General features: G+C 40.4%; 1 protein-coding gene across 2 annotated transcripts; it reads right to left on the bottom strand.

Moving 5' to 3' along the window:
• Positions 1-4,017: 4,017 nt before the first annotated feature.
• Positions 4,018-15,813, bottom strand: ccdc13 (coiled-coil domain containing 13). Of its 2 annotated transcripts, none has more exons than XM_008434308.3 (14): positions 15,686-15,813; positions 14,842-15,053; positions 14,565-14,713; positions 14,342-14,484; positions 14,177-14,260; positions 13,968-14,081; positions 13,201-13,305; positions 12,642-12,803; positions 12,381-12,557; positions 12,085-12,291; positions 11,883-11,989; positions 11,560-11,622; positions 11,314-11,436; positions 4,018-4,381 (listed from the first exon to the last, which is right to left on the bottom strand). In XM_008434308.3, exons 2-14 carry the CDS (start codon positions 15,021-15,023, stop codon positions 4,267-4,269), a joined length of 1,731 nt encoding a protein of 576 aa, XP_008432530.2. In that variant the 5' UTR covers positions 15,024-15,053; positions 15,686-15,813; the 3' UTR covers positions 4,018-4,266. The 2 variants fall into 2 exon arrangements, with proteins under 2 accessions (XP_008432530.2, XP_017165445.2); XM_017309956.2 differs by having other exon boundaries at positions 14,842-15,050.
• Positions 15,814-16,292: the final 479 nt, after the last annotated feature.

Raw genomic sequence — 16,292 nt, 5'->3', positions numbered from 1 at the left:
TAGAGATTAGAGTTTAATGTAGTGTATGTTAAAATGCCTTGCAAAATTTTTCAGACCACTTACACTTTTATAAATACATAACTACAAACAAAAGGGATTTTATTTGGATTTAAACCAACATTAAGGTTTGAAGAAAAACAAAAAGAAATTGTGCATTTAGGCCGCTAGTTCCCTTCAGAAGTCACTTAATAAATAAACAAAGTTTATACATGTGTAATTTAATCTAAGAATGAGTACAGTTGTTCTGTGAAGGCATCAGAGGTTTGTTAGAGAACATTAGTGAACAAAAAACATCATAAAATCCAGGAAAGACAGAAGTTGTGGAGAGGTTTATTGCAGTGTTAGGTTGTAAAACATTATTCCAAGATATTCAAACAAATGCAAGTGGAAAAAGTACGATACAGCTGCAAACCTACCGAAAGAGAAGCTGCCCACCTGAAGAATGACATTAAGAGAAGTACAGAAGTCTGTGGTAAATCGGGAGGAGCTGTAGCGATAGAAGCAAATCAAGTCTTAGAAGGGCCTACTCAAAGTCTAGACCTCATCCCAATTTAGAATCTTTGCTAAGATTGACAAGTGCAGGCACTGTAGACTGACGTGTCGAGGTGATTGAATTTTGTCCAAAAAAGAAAAAAAAAGGTATAAAATTCCAGTGTCTACACATGCAAAGCTATTCGACACATCAAAATACTTGTGGCTGTAAGTGGGGATTTCCCTCTAGTTCCTCATGCACACAGCACTTTTGAGATTTTTATAGTAAAAAAAAAACAACAAAAAAACGCCTCTGTTAAATAAGTTAAAGTCTCTGGTTGTAACGTGACAAATTGCTGAAAAAAGTTCAAGGGGTCTGAAGATTTTTGCAAGGCATGGTACTTATTGTAGAAGTAGTGATTTTTTTTCTCCACTTCTTTTCAATATGTGACATTTTAAAATAATAATAAAAAAAACATATTTTCTTGAAATTGTGAGTCACTGTGTTTTTCCTACAAGAACTTATATTTTGTGGAAACAGTTTTAGAACACTTATGGCTTTAAATCACGTGGTACCACTCAATGTCAAAACAGCTTCTTAATCTTAGGTACATCCCAGCACATAAGCAACAGTACTGCCATCTAGTGATACCACGCCTAATTAGACCCTGAAGAAAACTTAAAGTGATGATCCAGTGAACATTAATGTGACCAATAAGAGTCTAATCATTACTTCACTTGTGTACAAGTTAAGTTGTTACTTAAGTTCTAATTACTGTAAATGAGCACATTAGAACTGTTCTGTTTATTTTCTTTCCATTACATGTAAATGAGAGCCGCGGGGCGATGAATAAACTCACAGAGGAGTAAACCGTTTTTCTGGCCTGAGGAAAGTTCACAGATCCCTCGTACACTGATTGCTAACTTTAACCTCTGCGTTCACAGCTGCACTGTTTACTTTAGTTTCTGGATGCAGTCAATGGTCTGCAGGAAGCATTGGTCCAGAACGAGGGAATACCTCTGAGGAGAACGATGGAGAAAGGAGTCATTCAAAGCTGGAATGACAAATAGCCGAGGCTGTTTACGTACGCTGTGTTTACATAAGTTTGTGTTTGGTTTGGTGGCTTATTGGGCATTTTGGAATAAATCTACACCTTTCTGCGTAATACAGCTACATAAAACAAGAATAAAATTGTTTGCCAAAGTGTAATTTATTTGAAGGTGATGACACTCCGAAATAACTGAAGTCAACAAGAGCAGACGCATTAAGCTGTGAAATTAGCTTACCTGAAATTACACTATAACCTCAGTAGGAAACAGTAGGAAGCTTTATAAAAAAAAATAAAAAATAAAAAGCTTACTGAAATATTGGAAGTGCTTGACTAGTTCCTATCAGTTAGTGTTTACACATACACATGGTGTGCTCAAAAGCATTTAGCATCTTCCAGGAATCACATGGAACAAAAAAACACAATTTGCTCCAAATCAATTCAGATCCCATTGTATCTAACCTGCTCATGCACTGCCACCAACTCACTGTCACCTAAAAAGGTTCCTCACCCTTCAACCAGGAGGTGCTCAACACAAGATGTTTTTTGTTACCGTGAGCATAAAGGCTGTCTTCATCATGTCCAAACTCTGATATTTTTGTCTTGTGGCTCTTTCTCACCAGGTCCAAATGGGACCTGCCAATCTCCCACAGGGTGCTGGAAGACATAGTGCAGTATTTGAATCAGCACACTAAGTCAGCCATGGTTTTAAATTAAGCGTGATGTGGAGAGGGCAGAGACGACAGGCGGGGCAGGTTTTATTTTTTATTTGTTTTTCGCTGAAACACCTTCAGATACATTAAAATAACTCAGATGTACGCATGTATGTAAATGCTACATCCATCAGCAGACCTGAGACGTTTGGATTGAAAGTCTAAGAGGCTTTCTAAAGATTTTATTCCAGACATATTTAGCAGAGTTTTCCGTTTTTGCACATTTCTAAAGTACATCTGCTCAATGCAGACAGGAAGAAAGGACAGACAAAAGCAAAGCAAGAAGGTATGAAAAATGGGAAGATGGAGGAAATGATGGAGAATGAAAAAAAAAGAAATAAGGAAGGACAAAAGGTTATGTGGAGGGAAGAATAGGAAAGAAGGAATGACAAATGTAGAAGGAAAAAGGAAAGAGGGGTAGCAGGATGAATGAAGGACAAATACAAAGAATGAAGAAAGGAAAGAAAGACTGAAAAAAATAAATAAGGAAGAAAAAACTGTTAACTGCATTAACCGTTCAAACAATGTTGCTGAGAATAAAGCCTGAAAACAATCAAATTTTCCACATATTACCCTCTTTTTTTTCAAAATTCATTCAAACCCAGTAAATTCATAAAATAAATTCTCTACTTTTTCCAAACGCTTCCCAGGACGTCTTGGATCGCTGATAACAGACTTTATTCTGTAAATGTGTGATATGCTCTGGGAAATGAATTACAGTCCGTCTGTGTAGCTTTAGTTTGCATTCACTTCTAACCACTATTCCCACACATCTGGTTTCAAGTCAGAAATTATTAGTGTGGATATTTAACAGGAATATCAACTTTAGGAGGAACCTAACAGAGGTTAATGCAACTTTGCACTTTTATTTGCAACCATTCACATCCAAAATGACTAAAAACAGGAAAAAAATACAGGTAAGCCATAAAAAAAAAAATAATTAAAAAAAACTTAAAAAGAACTTAAGTTTGTTTCAAAAAATGAAATTGATTTACCTGAGACAAATAGAAAACTTACAAGCATATATATATATATATTTTTTTTTTTTTTACAAAATAAAAGTGTCAATTTACATTTATGAAATGACTATCAGAGACAACATGACACCAGGGGGGGAACAGATTAAGGTCAAGCCATTCCCTAATCAGCAGGAACAACTGTCTGCTGCTATCAAGGAAGCTGTTCCACAAAAGTTCCTCCATAGTCCTTAACCTTAAGTCACCTGGTCTGCATTACAAATCATTCCAAACTGAAGTGAGAGTAAGATATCCGCACGATTTGTGTGTGCGTGCGAATGCGTGTGTGTGTGTGGGGGGGGGTGCGTGCGTGTGTGTGTGTGGCTAAGGAGGGAACTTGTTTCCTGCAGGCTGTGGTTTGTCACATGTGACAAGAGAAGGTAGGGCTGAGCAGCAAGAGAACTTGAGCAGGGAGCAGCCAGTTCTCCTGGTTAGTGTCTTGTCAGTGCTGTCACAGAGCCTCCAGGAAAAAAAAAAAACGTGCTCGACTTGTCTCGTCACGTCACCATAAAGCTGTACGCCGTGATGGAGAGTGCTCTTTTGGGATGCCCTCAGAGACTGCGTTTCCTCCAGCTGAATGACCAGACAGGAGACAGCAAACAAGAGCAACATAAACAACCAAAAGATGATGGGCAGAAGCTAACCCTGTGCATGAGAGCTGAGACTATTGCCACACATCATTAAGTTTGCTGTGTGGTTACATTTTCATGGGATGAAGAGAAAAAAAAACACTGTCATGTTTAAAATCAGGAGAAGCTCACAACACAATTACAAGGTAAAATGTATTCACATTCCAGAGTTTGATCAGTTTGTCTGTTTCGTTTTGTCTTTTTATTTCTGCCTTGTAGCTCCTGCCCTATTTCTCCCGAGGAACAGCCATGGCAGCCATGAGTGAGACAGCCAAGGTAGAAATCCCTGGGAACCCTTGGAGTTGAACCCTTGGAAAACAGTTTTTTTAGCAGAACGTCCACCTGGTCACACTGGTCCTTATCCTTTCCGTGATCGACGCAGAGTCCTTTACTTTGAATCTGTTAATGCCCTTTCTAACTGCTGCTCCAACATCAAGGTTTTACGGCGCTCCTCGTGGTACTTCTTCTCTGCCTCCAAACACATTTGTTTCATGTCTTTCTCTCTGGAAGATAAACATTTAATTTTTTGTCTCAGATAAAATAATTTAATAATTTCTTAATACACACACTTCATTGCTTTCTCTTTGGACATCTAAAGCAACAATAAAATTATTGTCTATGGGAATCATCTGAAGCACTTCAATCCAATGTAATGGATAGTGATTCTGTCTATCATTTAGGCTATTAAACCTTAGACCATAAATTTACTATTACAACCTGAAAGATATGAAAATGACCCATAACATTCTGGCTAATGTTTGAATGGATCTCAGCCAAGATTTGGATTAAAATCAATTTTAAAAAAAATTAAGAGTCGAGTCCACATTGATTTGGTTTGTTCCTTGTAGAAGCACGTTCTATCCATGTCAATGATGTAAGAGAGCCGGGAGCAGGGGCGGATCTTCTGGCGTGGCATGGGGTGGCAGTTGCAACCCCAAATGAGAGTCTTGCCACCAGTGGCGCAACTACACATTATTCAGGTGGATGCGAAAACATAGATCGGCGCCCCCCCTCCCCCCGACCGAGGGAAGGAACGTCACGTTAGGGTGAAGGAGCGACGCTCACTCAGCCCCTTTGATGCTTCGTTGCCGTTAGCACCCGGCGGAATGTAAACAATGGTGACAAACACTGCAGTAAACTCCGGAGGCCGATTGTATGGCTGACAGGTTTTAACCAGTCCACACCAACCTTCACTCACTTACATACATTGTCCTCCATACATTGTCCTCCTCCCCATGTTTTTCCTGACCGTTGGTCTGCTTGGAATAACTGAAGACCATTGATCTGGAAAGCTAAGTATGGCATGTTGCTGTTAAGCCAGGTTTCCGTTAGGCAAAGAACGCCACAGTTCTTCATCTCTGCAGAAACTCTTAGCCTCAGATCTAACAAATCCACTTTCTTAGCCAGTGAGCGGACATTGTCCAGAAAGAGAGTCGGAATTGATGGTTTCCTAGGCACCAGCTGGGTCAACACGCCCACCCGTTTCTTTTTGACAGTTGGTCCTCGCACCCTGCTGTCCAGTACATTGTCCTCAAGAGCCGCTGTCTCCCAATTGCAGATTTCAGCCTTGGTGATATTACCAGTCGAATTGTCTCCAATGGCCATCAGCTAAGCCGAGCTACATTCAGCCGTAAAGTTTGTTTTAATACAAACTTCAGTAGTTTTCTAGTTGTTCTGCTGAGGCAGTGACATCAATTTGTGACATCATGCAAATTGATGCCACAAAGAGAATTGATGACATCACAAAGGTTCAAAGCCATTGGAGAGCAAGTAGAAGGATTGTCTCCTAACAAGAGAGTTAGTGCGAAAGTTGTACAAGACACAAAGGAGTTTTTGAGGAGTTTTTGGATTTATCTAAAGAAAGAAGATTAACAATGAATCAGAACAGTCAGGCGTCGACTTCTGATTCGCAATGTGAAGAAACACAACGAACTTTAGTTAGAGAGACGCGGAAGCTCGAAGATGTCTTGAAGAAAGTCAACATGATGACTACTGAAAGACAGATTCTTCTGAAAGAAAATGAGGAGCTCAAGATTCAAGTAATCAATTTAGAAAAAGCTGTACTTGAAAAAGACAAGCTGATTAGAAAAAAAGACGAGGATTTTGAACATCTGTCCAAAGGATACCAAATTTTAAAGGACGATATCACCCTGGAGAAGAAAAACGCTGCCTTGGAGCAGAAAAACACAGCGCTGGAGAAGGAAAAAAACACTCTAAAGCAGAAAAGCACTGTCCTGGAGAAGGAAACAATCTCCTTCAAGTTGATGAGCAGTGTCCTGGAGCAGGAGATCATCAGCCTGGGGGAGAAATGCACCGTCCTGGATCAGAAAAACATCTCCCTGGAGGAGAAAAAGGCATTCCTAGAGAAGGAAAAGACCACCCAGGAGCAGAAAAACACCACCCTGGTGCAGGAGAACATTGCCCTGGAGAAGAAAAACACAGATTTGGAGAAGAGAAACAACATCTTGGAGAAGAAAAACAACACCCTGGAGAAGGAGAACACCGCCCTGAAGCTGGAAAACACTGCTCTGAAGCATAAAAATACCACCGTGGAGCAGTACAACGCCATCTTGAAGCAGGAGAATACTGCATATGAGTGGATAAACGCTAACCTGGAGATGAAGAACACCAGCCTGGATCATAAATGGAAAATCCTGGAGGAGAAAAAAAGCATCTGGGAGGAGAAAAACAGCACCCTGCAGTATGAGAACGGCACACTGAAGAAGAAAAGCACAGCTCTGGAGCAGGATAAAACCACCCTGGAGCAGAAAATGGGATTCCTAGAGAAGGAAAAGACCACCCTGGAACAGGAGAACACCGCCCTGAAGCTGAAGCAGGAAAGCACCGCTCTGGATAACTCCACCTTGAAGCTGGTAAACGCCGCCCTGGAGCAGGAGAACACCATCTTAGAGCAGGAGAACACCAGCCTGGAGCAGGAGAACACTGCCCTGAAGCTGAAAAGCACCACTCTAGAGCAGAAAATCACTGTCTTGGAGCAAATAAACACTACCTTGGAGCAGATAAACACAGCCTTGGAGCAGAAAAGCACCACCCTGGTGCAAAAAAGCACCGTCCTGGAGCAGAACAACACCGTCTTGGAGCAGAACAACACCGTCTTGGAGCAGAACAACACTGTCTTGGAGCAGACAAAAACTGAACTGGAGGAGGGTTACACCTCCCTGCAGGAGGAAAACGACATCCGCAGCCAGATAAACACCATCTTGGAGAAACAAAACAAAGATCTGAAGCTGAATCGCATTGCCCTGGCGCTGACAAGCACTGCCTACATTCAGGAAAACAAAATGTTGCAGCTTTCAGTGGAACAGCAGAACAATAGACTAAGGGTCTTAGAGGAACAGCTATCTGTAGAGGAAACCGATGAAGACAGCCAGTCAGCTTCAGGCCAGTCAGCAGGAGCAGGAGTATTCAGACGTGTGGTCAGAGGCTTCACCAATACACTTCTGAAAATGTGCAAAACCACCTGAGGTACTGGGTTCAAGCATGATACTTATAAATAGAGAAGTGTCATGAGGGCTCCAAGCTTCATGTTTGATTGTTGATGGTAGAAAACCTTGAGGACAACAGGACTGCAGTGTCAGGGGAGCTTGACACTTGGGGGCTGATGACGGAAGAGTTAATCGCTTGAAAGATGTTGGCAGGAGAGCTTGCACCTGGCCAATCTCCAGGGCTTCGTAGCGAGGCCCATTGGTCTCCCGGCTGACCTCCAGGGCTTTGTGCCGAGTCTCTTTGGTCTCTCGGCCAATCTCCAGGACTTCATAGCAAGTCCTGCTGGTCTCCAGGGCTTTGTGTGGAGTCCTTTAGGTCTCCCGGCTGACCTCAAGGGCTTTGTGCTGAGTCCCTTTGGTCTCTCAGGCGACCTCCAGAGTTTCATTGCGTGTCCTGTCGGCCTCCGGAGCCTCGTCTTGGGTCCCATTGGCCTCCCGGTTCCTGTTCTGCCGCCGGCAGGTACTTGCTCCACTGCTAGTGTCGCAGGTCCCATTGACCTCCAAGCCAGGCTCAGGAGATTGGCTGGGAGGTCGACAGAACCTGCGACAATGCTCAGGAGGTCGGTCAGGACTTGACACATCCCCAGCATCCCCAAGGTTCCCACTCTGTCGCCAACACCCACCAAGGTACGTGCTCTGCTGTAAGCGTCCTCCAAGGCTGCTGTTCGCCGGCGTCCTCCTCAGATTCTTTTGGTGTTCCTTAGTTGTTTCCATTTAATTCTGCCTTGTTTTCCACATCTGTTCTTCATTGGTGATTCTAATTATGTTTATTTCTTGTTTCTAGTTATTTTCCTTTGTTCTAGTTTAATTAGGTTCCTTTAGTTTCCTTACTCCTTTGTGTTTGTATTTTGGTTGTTTCCCCTTGTGTAATCTTCCCCCCTTTCCTTTGCCACTTTCTCTATCCCTTCACAGTCTACTTCCACTCCCTCCACTCACACCTGCTCATCAGCCCAGGTCCTGCACAGTGGTGCACTTGATAGCACTGTTGCCTTGCAGCAAGAAGGTCCTGGCTTCAATTCGCAGCATGGAGTTCACATGTTCTCCCAATGCATGCGTAGGTTCTCTCCGGGTACTCCGGCTTCCTCCCAAAGTCCAAAAGCATGACTGTTGGGTTAATTGATTTCTGTACCCATCCTTAACTATGGATGTGTGCATGCATGGTTGTTTTGTCCTGCCTGTGTGTTGCTGGCGATCTGTCCAAGGTGTACCCCGCCTTCTGCTAGAGATAGGCACCAGCATCTCTCCTGACCCCACTGGGACAATGGTGTAAGAAAATGGATCGATGGATCATCCACCCCAGGTCTTTTCTGAAGCTCACAACCTCCAGTATTTAAGCACCTCATTGTTAGTCACTAGTTGCCGGTTCGTCTTGTCACTTTTCTCATTTCTTCCTGGTTTCCTTGTGATCTTCCTGTGTCTCCAATTTGTCTTTGTTTTGCATTTATTTTGTTCCCTGGAAATTTTTTTTTTATTGTTTGTAAGTTTGCTTATTCGTTTTTCCATTAAATATTCTTAAATTAACTACGTCTCTCACCTGGTGCACTTGGGTCCACTTACAATCAGGGGTGAAAGTAAGGGGGTACGTCAGGGTAGTACTGCGTACCCCTAAAAGATTTAGCGGGGGAAGCGGTACCTGCAAGAGAGGGGAGCGGCTGTCTGCTGTAAAACATCAATGGGTTCACTGTGCAGCCGTGAGTTCACCCACTAATCAGCCGTGACTGATTAGTTTTTCAAGAACAATCTAAAACACGACTTAATCAGTTAATGACTACCTTTTTTCTCATTTCATATTGTTTCTGAACTGTTCGTGCTTTGCTAGAGCAGCGGTGCAATACGTCGATCGCGGAAGGTTTTGAGTCGATCTCGGCATTAGGAGACAAACTGAACGCAGCCAGGATGCTGAGACCAGCACGTCCTCCTCTGGCTCGCTTAAAACGTTCGTAACTTTATGAAAGAACAACAAAAAAAATCAACAAAACATGTTCAAATTAATGACCCAACGAACAATCTCAGTAATTATATTACTGTGCGTTTCGGTTCCATTATCAAAATAAATAGCAGAGCAGGAGTTTAAAATTAACTAATCAACCAACTCTTTGTTCATGAGAGGTTTATTAATGATCGCAAAATAAATATCAAGCCTGCAAACCTAATATCGTAACGGACTGAATGTTGTGTTTCTACATAATCTCTGGTCGGCTTGTGGAGCGCAGGAGGTTGCCATGGCAACGGGTGTGCTTAAATGACAGAGAGAGACGGAGAGTAAAAAGGTGCGAGTGGTTTAGAGTTGATCACCTCTTCAGGTGATCAACTCTAAGGTAAAAACCTTTGCTGTGACTCATCACATAACTTTTAATAAGTTAATAACTTTTTTCCCCATTTCATATTGTTTCTGAACTGTTCGTGCTTTGCTAGAGCAGCAGGGCGATATGTCGATCGCGGAAGGTTTTGAGTCGATCTCGGCATTAGGAGACAAACTGAACGCCGCCAGGACGCTGAGACCAGCACGTCCTCCTCTGGCTCGCTTAAAACGTTTGTAACTTTATTAAAGAACAACAACAACAAAGTCAACAAAACATGTTCAAATTAATGACACAACAAAAATAATAATCTCAGTAATTATTGTTTCAACAAGGTGTTGCGCAATTCTGTGCGTTTCGGTTCCATTACCAAAATAAATAGCAGAGCAGGAGTTTAAAATTAACTAATCAACCACCTCTGTGTTCATGAGAGGCTTATTAATGATCGCAAAATAAGTATCAAGTTTGCAAACCTAATACTGTAACGAACTAAATGTTATATTTTTAACGTAATCTCTGGTCGGCTTGTGGAGCGCAGGAGGTTGCCATGACAGAGAGAGAGAGTAAAAGGGTGCAAGTGGTTTAGAGTTGATCACCTGTTCGGGTTACCTTTGCTTACCTTTGACCTTTACAGCCGCTGTAGTTTCTGAACGTTCAATAAACGACAAACTTGGACTAAATACCTCGTTCTTTGTGACTAACAAACATCAAACACGGTATATATTTTTCATTAAGTATTTAACCAACAAATGGCTTCTTCCGCGATAATTATGTGAAATTAAATTAATTGGACATAATTAATAATTATCTAATATAAAAAATAGTTTGGTGCGGTCGAGCTCAGAATCTGAGAGGCTTGTCCTTTATCAAACAATTTAGTTTTTTTGCTTCTTATTTAGTGGAAATATAGATGTTGATGAGACTTTCTCCAAAATAATAACCTTTTTCAACCTTTATAGCTCCACTGTTGAAAATGAGGCTCTAACATTCACAAATGACACTGAAATAAAATCCAGTCCAACATCTGGTTTGAGGTGATTCCTCTGGAACCTGTTGGAGGAAAAATATTCCAACTTCAGAAGATGAGCTTTAACCTAACAGAGCTCTGTGGTTCCTCCTGTCAGTATGAGAGTCAGGGTGAGGAGGCGCCATGTTAGGAAGAGAAGTGGAAGCTGCAAGATCTTCTGAACAAACAGGTCATGATGCTGGGCTACTGATTATCCATCTGTATGGACACAGGATCAATATAACCAGTTTAAAAGATAAATGAATGGTTATATGCCAGACATGGAAAACTAGGGTCACTCCATGCCATGATGTTCAGGATTTAGGTCTCATGGCATCTCAAGGTGTCAACATTGCAGCCAGTAGGCTGAGAGAAATACAGCTTTATTTTGTAGCAATTCAAGAGCTACCAGCTTTTATTGCTTCGCAAAAAAATAATCAGCACAGAAACTCCAAAGCGCATAGAAGTAATATGTATGTATATATATTTCTTTGTCATAGTACCCCCAAGAATTTAAAACTACTTTCACCCCTGTATATATATATAGCAAACAGTTTTCTGTTTGCCAGAAAACTGTTTGCCAGTTTTCTGGCAAACAGAAAGATTTGTAGAGTGTGTATTACTTGATCTGTAGAAGCTTAACCAGCTCCAGGAGGCGGTCCTTCTCCACGCTGAGGACTTTATACACACTGCTCTGGGTGATCAGTGCACTCACATCAGCAGAACAACCCGGACACTTTGAATGACTTTGGATAACATCAAAAACAATCAAACAGTTCATAGTTTTGATTAATTTACATTGATGCAATTATAATTGATATTTAAAAATAAGATGAATCATGTAAATATATATAATACAGCTCACTTACTTTAATTCCATCTCACCTCCCACAGTTGCAATTACCAATTTATGGCCTAATTTAGAGACTGAACTGAAACAGATAAAAAAAGAGAAATCATAAAATGTTTTACTCTTCTTACTTCTTCCGTCATTGACCTCTTCCAGTCAGTTATTAGTTATCCTTTGTAAAACAAGTTATCTTAGTTCCTAGTAGAGTTTACCAAAACATGCACTTTATACCACAAAACAAAATTGATTTTGTTTCAGAGGTTAGTTTTTATGATTCTCTTAATAAATAAATCAAATGACAATATAAAGAATCAAATAATTCAGATATGTCCGAAAACATACTCGGGTGTAATTCTTGTGACACTGTCTCCATCTTCTGGGTAGATTCCTGAACTGCAGCTTTTTATTTTAGGGCTTAATTGTCTGTCCATACTCTCTTCCTTCAGTTTCTGTGAAAACATATTTTTATTTCCAGCAGGCAGATTTGTTTTACAGTGGTTGCTACAGCACTAAATATTTCCGCTTTTTTTTTTTTTTTTTTTACCTTATTGGAAAGCTGTTGCCTTTCCCGCAGCTCTTTTATCATGGCGTCTTTCTCTGCTACCATGAGCTTCAGTTTCTGGATAAGACCGTTGTTCTCTGGGGGCCCACTGTCCAGCTGTTGTCTCGGGCTGTGTTTGTGGCTCTTGGTCTGTGCGCTCTGCTGTTGGCCGAGTTGCTTCAGCGTCGTCTGCATCTGGCTCTGCTGTTTCTGCCAGGGGTTAACAAAACAAGGTTGTGGGAAAGGAAGAGCCCAGAATATTTCTCTCTTTCCCACTTGTATCTTATCTAAGGACTTACCAGCAGGGCATCCACAAGTCCGGTGTCATGTTTCCCCTTCTCTAATAAGGAGGAAATCTGCATTTTCAGAGTTTTGATTTCCTCGGACTGAGTTCTGCTCCTGGCTTTGGAGGCTTCTAGCTTTTTCTTCACTTCCTCGTGTTCTTTCAAGAGGCCCTCATGATCAGCTGAGATCCTCTTTAGATTTGCAACAAGCAAAAAAATAATAATTTGTACCTTAATATTTAATTTTGTTTTTAAACTGAGTTATTGTTTAAGTACCTCAAATGCCTCCCTCTTTTCCTTCTCTATGGTACGGATGTAGTTGAGGTTTCTATTTTGGGCAGGGGGTTTATGATGGGCCGCAGTGCCAGAAAAATCCTGTTCCACACTCTGGACATCTACTTGTCTTTGCTGGGACAGCTGCTGCTCTAGCTCCCGTACCTGTTGTATGAATTCAGCATTTTCTGTGACATAACTTTCAGGTGCATCAAACTGAAATTGGAATATCATCAAAATCAAATTCAGTTAGTTTCAGGAATTCAGTTCAAAAACCCAGAAACCCAGATATAGACTAATTACACGCAGAGTAACATATCTCGACTGTTTATTTCTATTGATTGTAGTAGTTACAGCTTTCGCACAACCAACATACAACTGTCATATTTCTTTTTTGAAGACACTCCTGAATCAGAAACCTCTCAGTGATGTTCTGTTTTGATAGAGAGGCACCTGCACAATCATAATCCTGAAAACCAACCAACTTCTTTAAATAAGTTTTCATAATGAATGATGGACATTATAAAGGACATCCAGTCACCACCTAAGTTTTCCAGCTTACCCTTGTTTGAAGAGCAAGAATCTGCTGCGACCGGCCTCTAAAATTCCCAGGGTTGTTGAGCATCTGCTGAAGGTTGACCTCCTCTCCAACTTCACTCAACAAAACCTGCAGTAGTTCATTATTTTAAGAGTAGACATAGACATGCTCTATTATCATTAAACTTTTAATGAGAAAAATTGTGTTGCCTCCAATAATAAAATAAATAAATAAATAATAATAAAAAGGGTAATCATAAATATATAGAATAAAAAGAGCTCAATCAACATGTCATTAAAAATGCATAATGTTGATGAGGTATAAAGTAAATAAAGTGTACATTATGGACATTATGGTTTACCTTTTTGTTTTGTTTTTAAACTGTGTGTTATTTCTGTAGGGCAGTAAGAGGGGTGTGTATTTAACAAGGAAACTAAGTAAGAAAACCAAACTATGCTACTGGAATCAAATAATCTATATACCACTAATGACAGTAAATATGGAGGTTGCTGTATCAGTCGTATCCAGGACATCCTTATAAATTTAAAGACTTCATCTCAAAAATATAATTTCCAGGTTATGTGTAATGGTCTTGAAGGTTATTTTTATTCGTCTCACTTTTCAAACTTATCTTCGAAATGCAGCTTGTGTGGTAAGAAAATACACACAGTCCTATTTCTGATAGCCAGAGAATATCGGGCCTTCAGCTGAAAGGCCCTAAAATCAAATTAAGAAGTCATAAATAAGCATAATTAGAGCTCTGTCAGGTGGAAACGAAATAATGAGATTACCTTTTGAGCAACCTTCAGCTCCTGTTTTGCAGACTGAACCTGGTTTCGATATTCTGTCACTTTGAGCTGGGCAGCTGCTAGTTTTTCTTGCAGAGACTTGACCAGCGGGTTTTCCTGTTGCTCAGTAGAAAAATGTATGTGATTAAAAATGAAATGCTATCATGTCAGGTTTCAAATCAAGAGAATGGCATTACTCAGTTTCTGTTTACCTCATGGTCTCCAGACAAGCTCTTATCCAGGGTTTTTTGTGTGGTTTTCTGTCCAGGTACAACATTCTCCAAAGCACACTGCAGCTAAACAAAATGTTGCTTTCTGTGGGTTTTGACCTGTAACTTCAACTTTTCATCCAATAAATCAAACAAACAGTGCTTTACCTCTTTCTCGAGCTCTTTGATCCTATTGCTGCTTTGCTTGGATCTAATCTTCTCTTTTTCAATTTCTGCATTTAGCTCTCTAGTCTTCTTGGAAAGCTCAACAATCTTGGTGGCAGCTACAGCTCCTGCTAAGCCTGATGAACCTAAAGGGATGATTCACAAGATGACAGTGAAGCCCCATTGACTCTTGTATGTAAAATACATCCAACTTGTCTGCTTGTACCTGTTAAGGCCAGTCTTTCTTCTTCTCTTTTCTTCTTCAGATGTTTGATCTCAAAGTCCTTTTCACTCAGAAGTTTGAAGAGCCTCCCATTTTCATCCCTGAGCTCTCGAATTTGGTCTAACAGGATCTCATCCTGCTCCTTTAACAGACTTTGAATGACAGACGACACACCACCATCATCATGTTATGACTATTTATTTATGTACTTATGTATTACTTAAGCTTTGAGTTAAACAATACAGTTTTATTCAAACCGAGACCAAGTGAAACCACTTACCTTTCTTCAGGACTGTCTTCCTGAATGACTTGTTTCAACAGATTCAAATCATCCTGAGTACCTGTCACACTTAAATCACTGGGTTCTTTCTTCTTCTTCCCTTCCAGTTTTCTTTTTTCCTGCTGTTTTTGCAACGTTTGGAACTGAAGCCGCAAGTCATTCAAATGTTCATCACTCTCCATGATAAACAAGGTAGTGGAAATAAGAAGCTACTGAAAGAAGACAAAATGATTGTGTTAGCTTTGATTACCTGATCAAAGCTTGATTGTGTTGATTTTGTTTACATTTGTACACTTTACTCATTTCCACTTCAGTAACTGATCATTATAGCTTAAATTTGGCCTACAACTACAAGGCACAACACGGATGTGGCCTCTGACATGGACAGTATCAACAGCAGATTCTTCAAGTCCTGGAAGTTGTGAGGTTGGCCCTCCATTAATCTCACACATGTTCAATTTGTCTTAGATCTTTGCAGATCCAGTCAACTGTTCAAACTGGTTTCTGTGGTCCCCAAGTCATTCCTAAGCCATTTTAGCACAACATTGCCCAAATAGCCACACTGCTGATTGAGATTTTTACACATAAAACAGAATCACCAATGTGATTTTTAGAGTTACTAACTGAAAACTAAATGAAATGGGTTATCACCAGAATGCTGCATTTGTCAGGTGCTGTCAATGTTGAAATTATGTTAAAGAATTTAAGAAGTCGGTAACATCGGTCTGCAACAGAACGGACATAGTAATCAGGTACCTATTGATAAATGTATCTTTAAAATTCGAACAGAAATCTTTAAAGGTCACAGGACATCTAAAACTGTAAAAGCGAGATTATAACCTACCTGTAATATATACAAGAGTTAAGATGTTAGACTATTTAACTGCATGTTTTGTTAACTTTGAAAATGAATACGTAGTTTCCTGAAGGGGACGCTACTGTCGCTATAACAACGCAGGTTCTGTGACTTTCAACGCGATCTCGCGTGAACAGGGAAGGCGCATGCTCTTGTTAAAATGCACCATGACAGCGGCCATGTTGCCCAGGGTTTCCAACGTCTGTTATTGATAGTTCACAACATATAAACCTGCTTGTTAGGCGTCTTTCTGCTGTTTTTTTTTCTTTTTTTTAATTTACCAGCTAAATAATATTCCAATTATTTGTCTATGCTGTAAGACTGCCCGTTCATACTGCAAGAATGAACGGGCATATCTGTAAACATTTTGGACCGAGATTTTGTCTTAATTAAGTATTAAAACAAATAGTAAAAAATAAAATTTTATTAAATTAAACCATAAGTTAACGAGAGGACGATCGAGTTCCTAAATGTGCGCAGTCATGCTGACTCTGCTACTCCGGTGTTAAGCATACAGGAGAAACGTGACATCCGTGCTGGAAATGGTGAAACTTGATATGCAGCAGCTGTACACGTTGATCTGTTTTCTTTACTA

Source organism: Poecilia reticulata, chromosome 17 (assembly GCF_904066995.2).
Source record: "Poecilia reticulata chromosome 17, P_reticulata-male-v2, whole genome shotgun sequence".
Lineage (NCBI taxonomy): Eukaryota > Metazoa > Chordata > Actinopteri > Cyprinodontiformes > Poeciliidae > Poecilia > Poecilia reticulata.
This window is presented reverse-complemented; position numbering and strand designations above follow the sequence as displayed.

What these genes read in the sequence shown, in the direction of transcription:
- ccdc13 (XM_008434308.3), bottom strand. Translation starts at nt 15,023, where the DNA reads ATGGAGAGTGATGAACATTTGAATGACTTGCGGCTTCAGTTCCAAACG. An exon ending in AGAAAGACTGGCCTTAACAG is followed by an intron (nt 14,485 to 14,564) that starts GTACAAGCAGAC and finishes TCATCCCTTTAG; the next exon opens with GTTCATCAGGCTTAGCAGGA. An exon ending in TTCTTGCTCTTCAAACAAGG is followed by an intron (nt 12,804 to 13,200) that starts GTAAGCTGGAAA and finishes TTCATACAACAG; the next exon opens with GTACGGGAGCTAGAGCAGCA.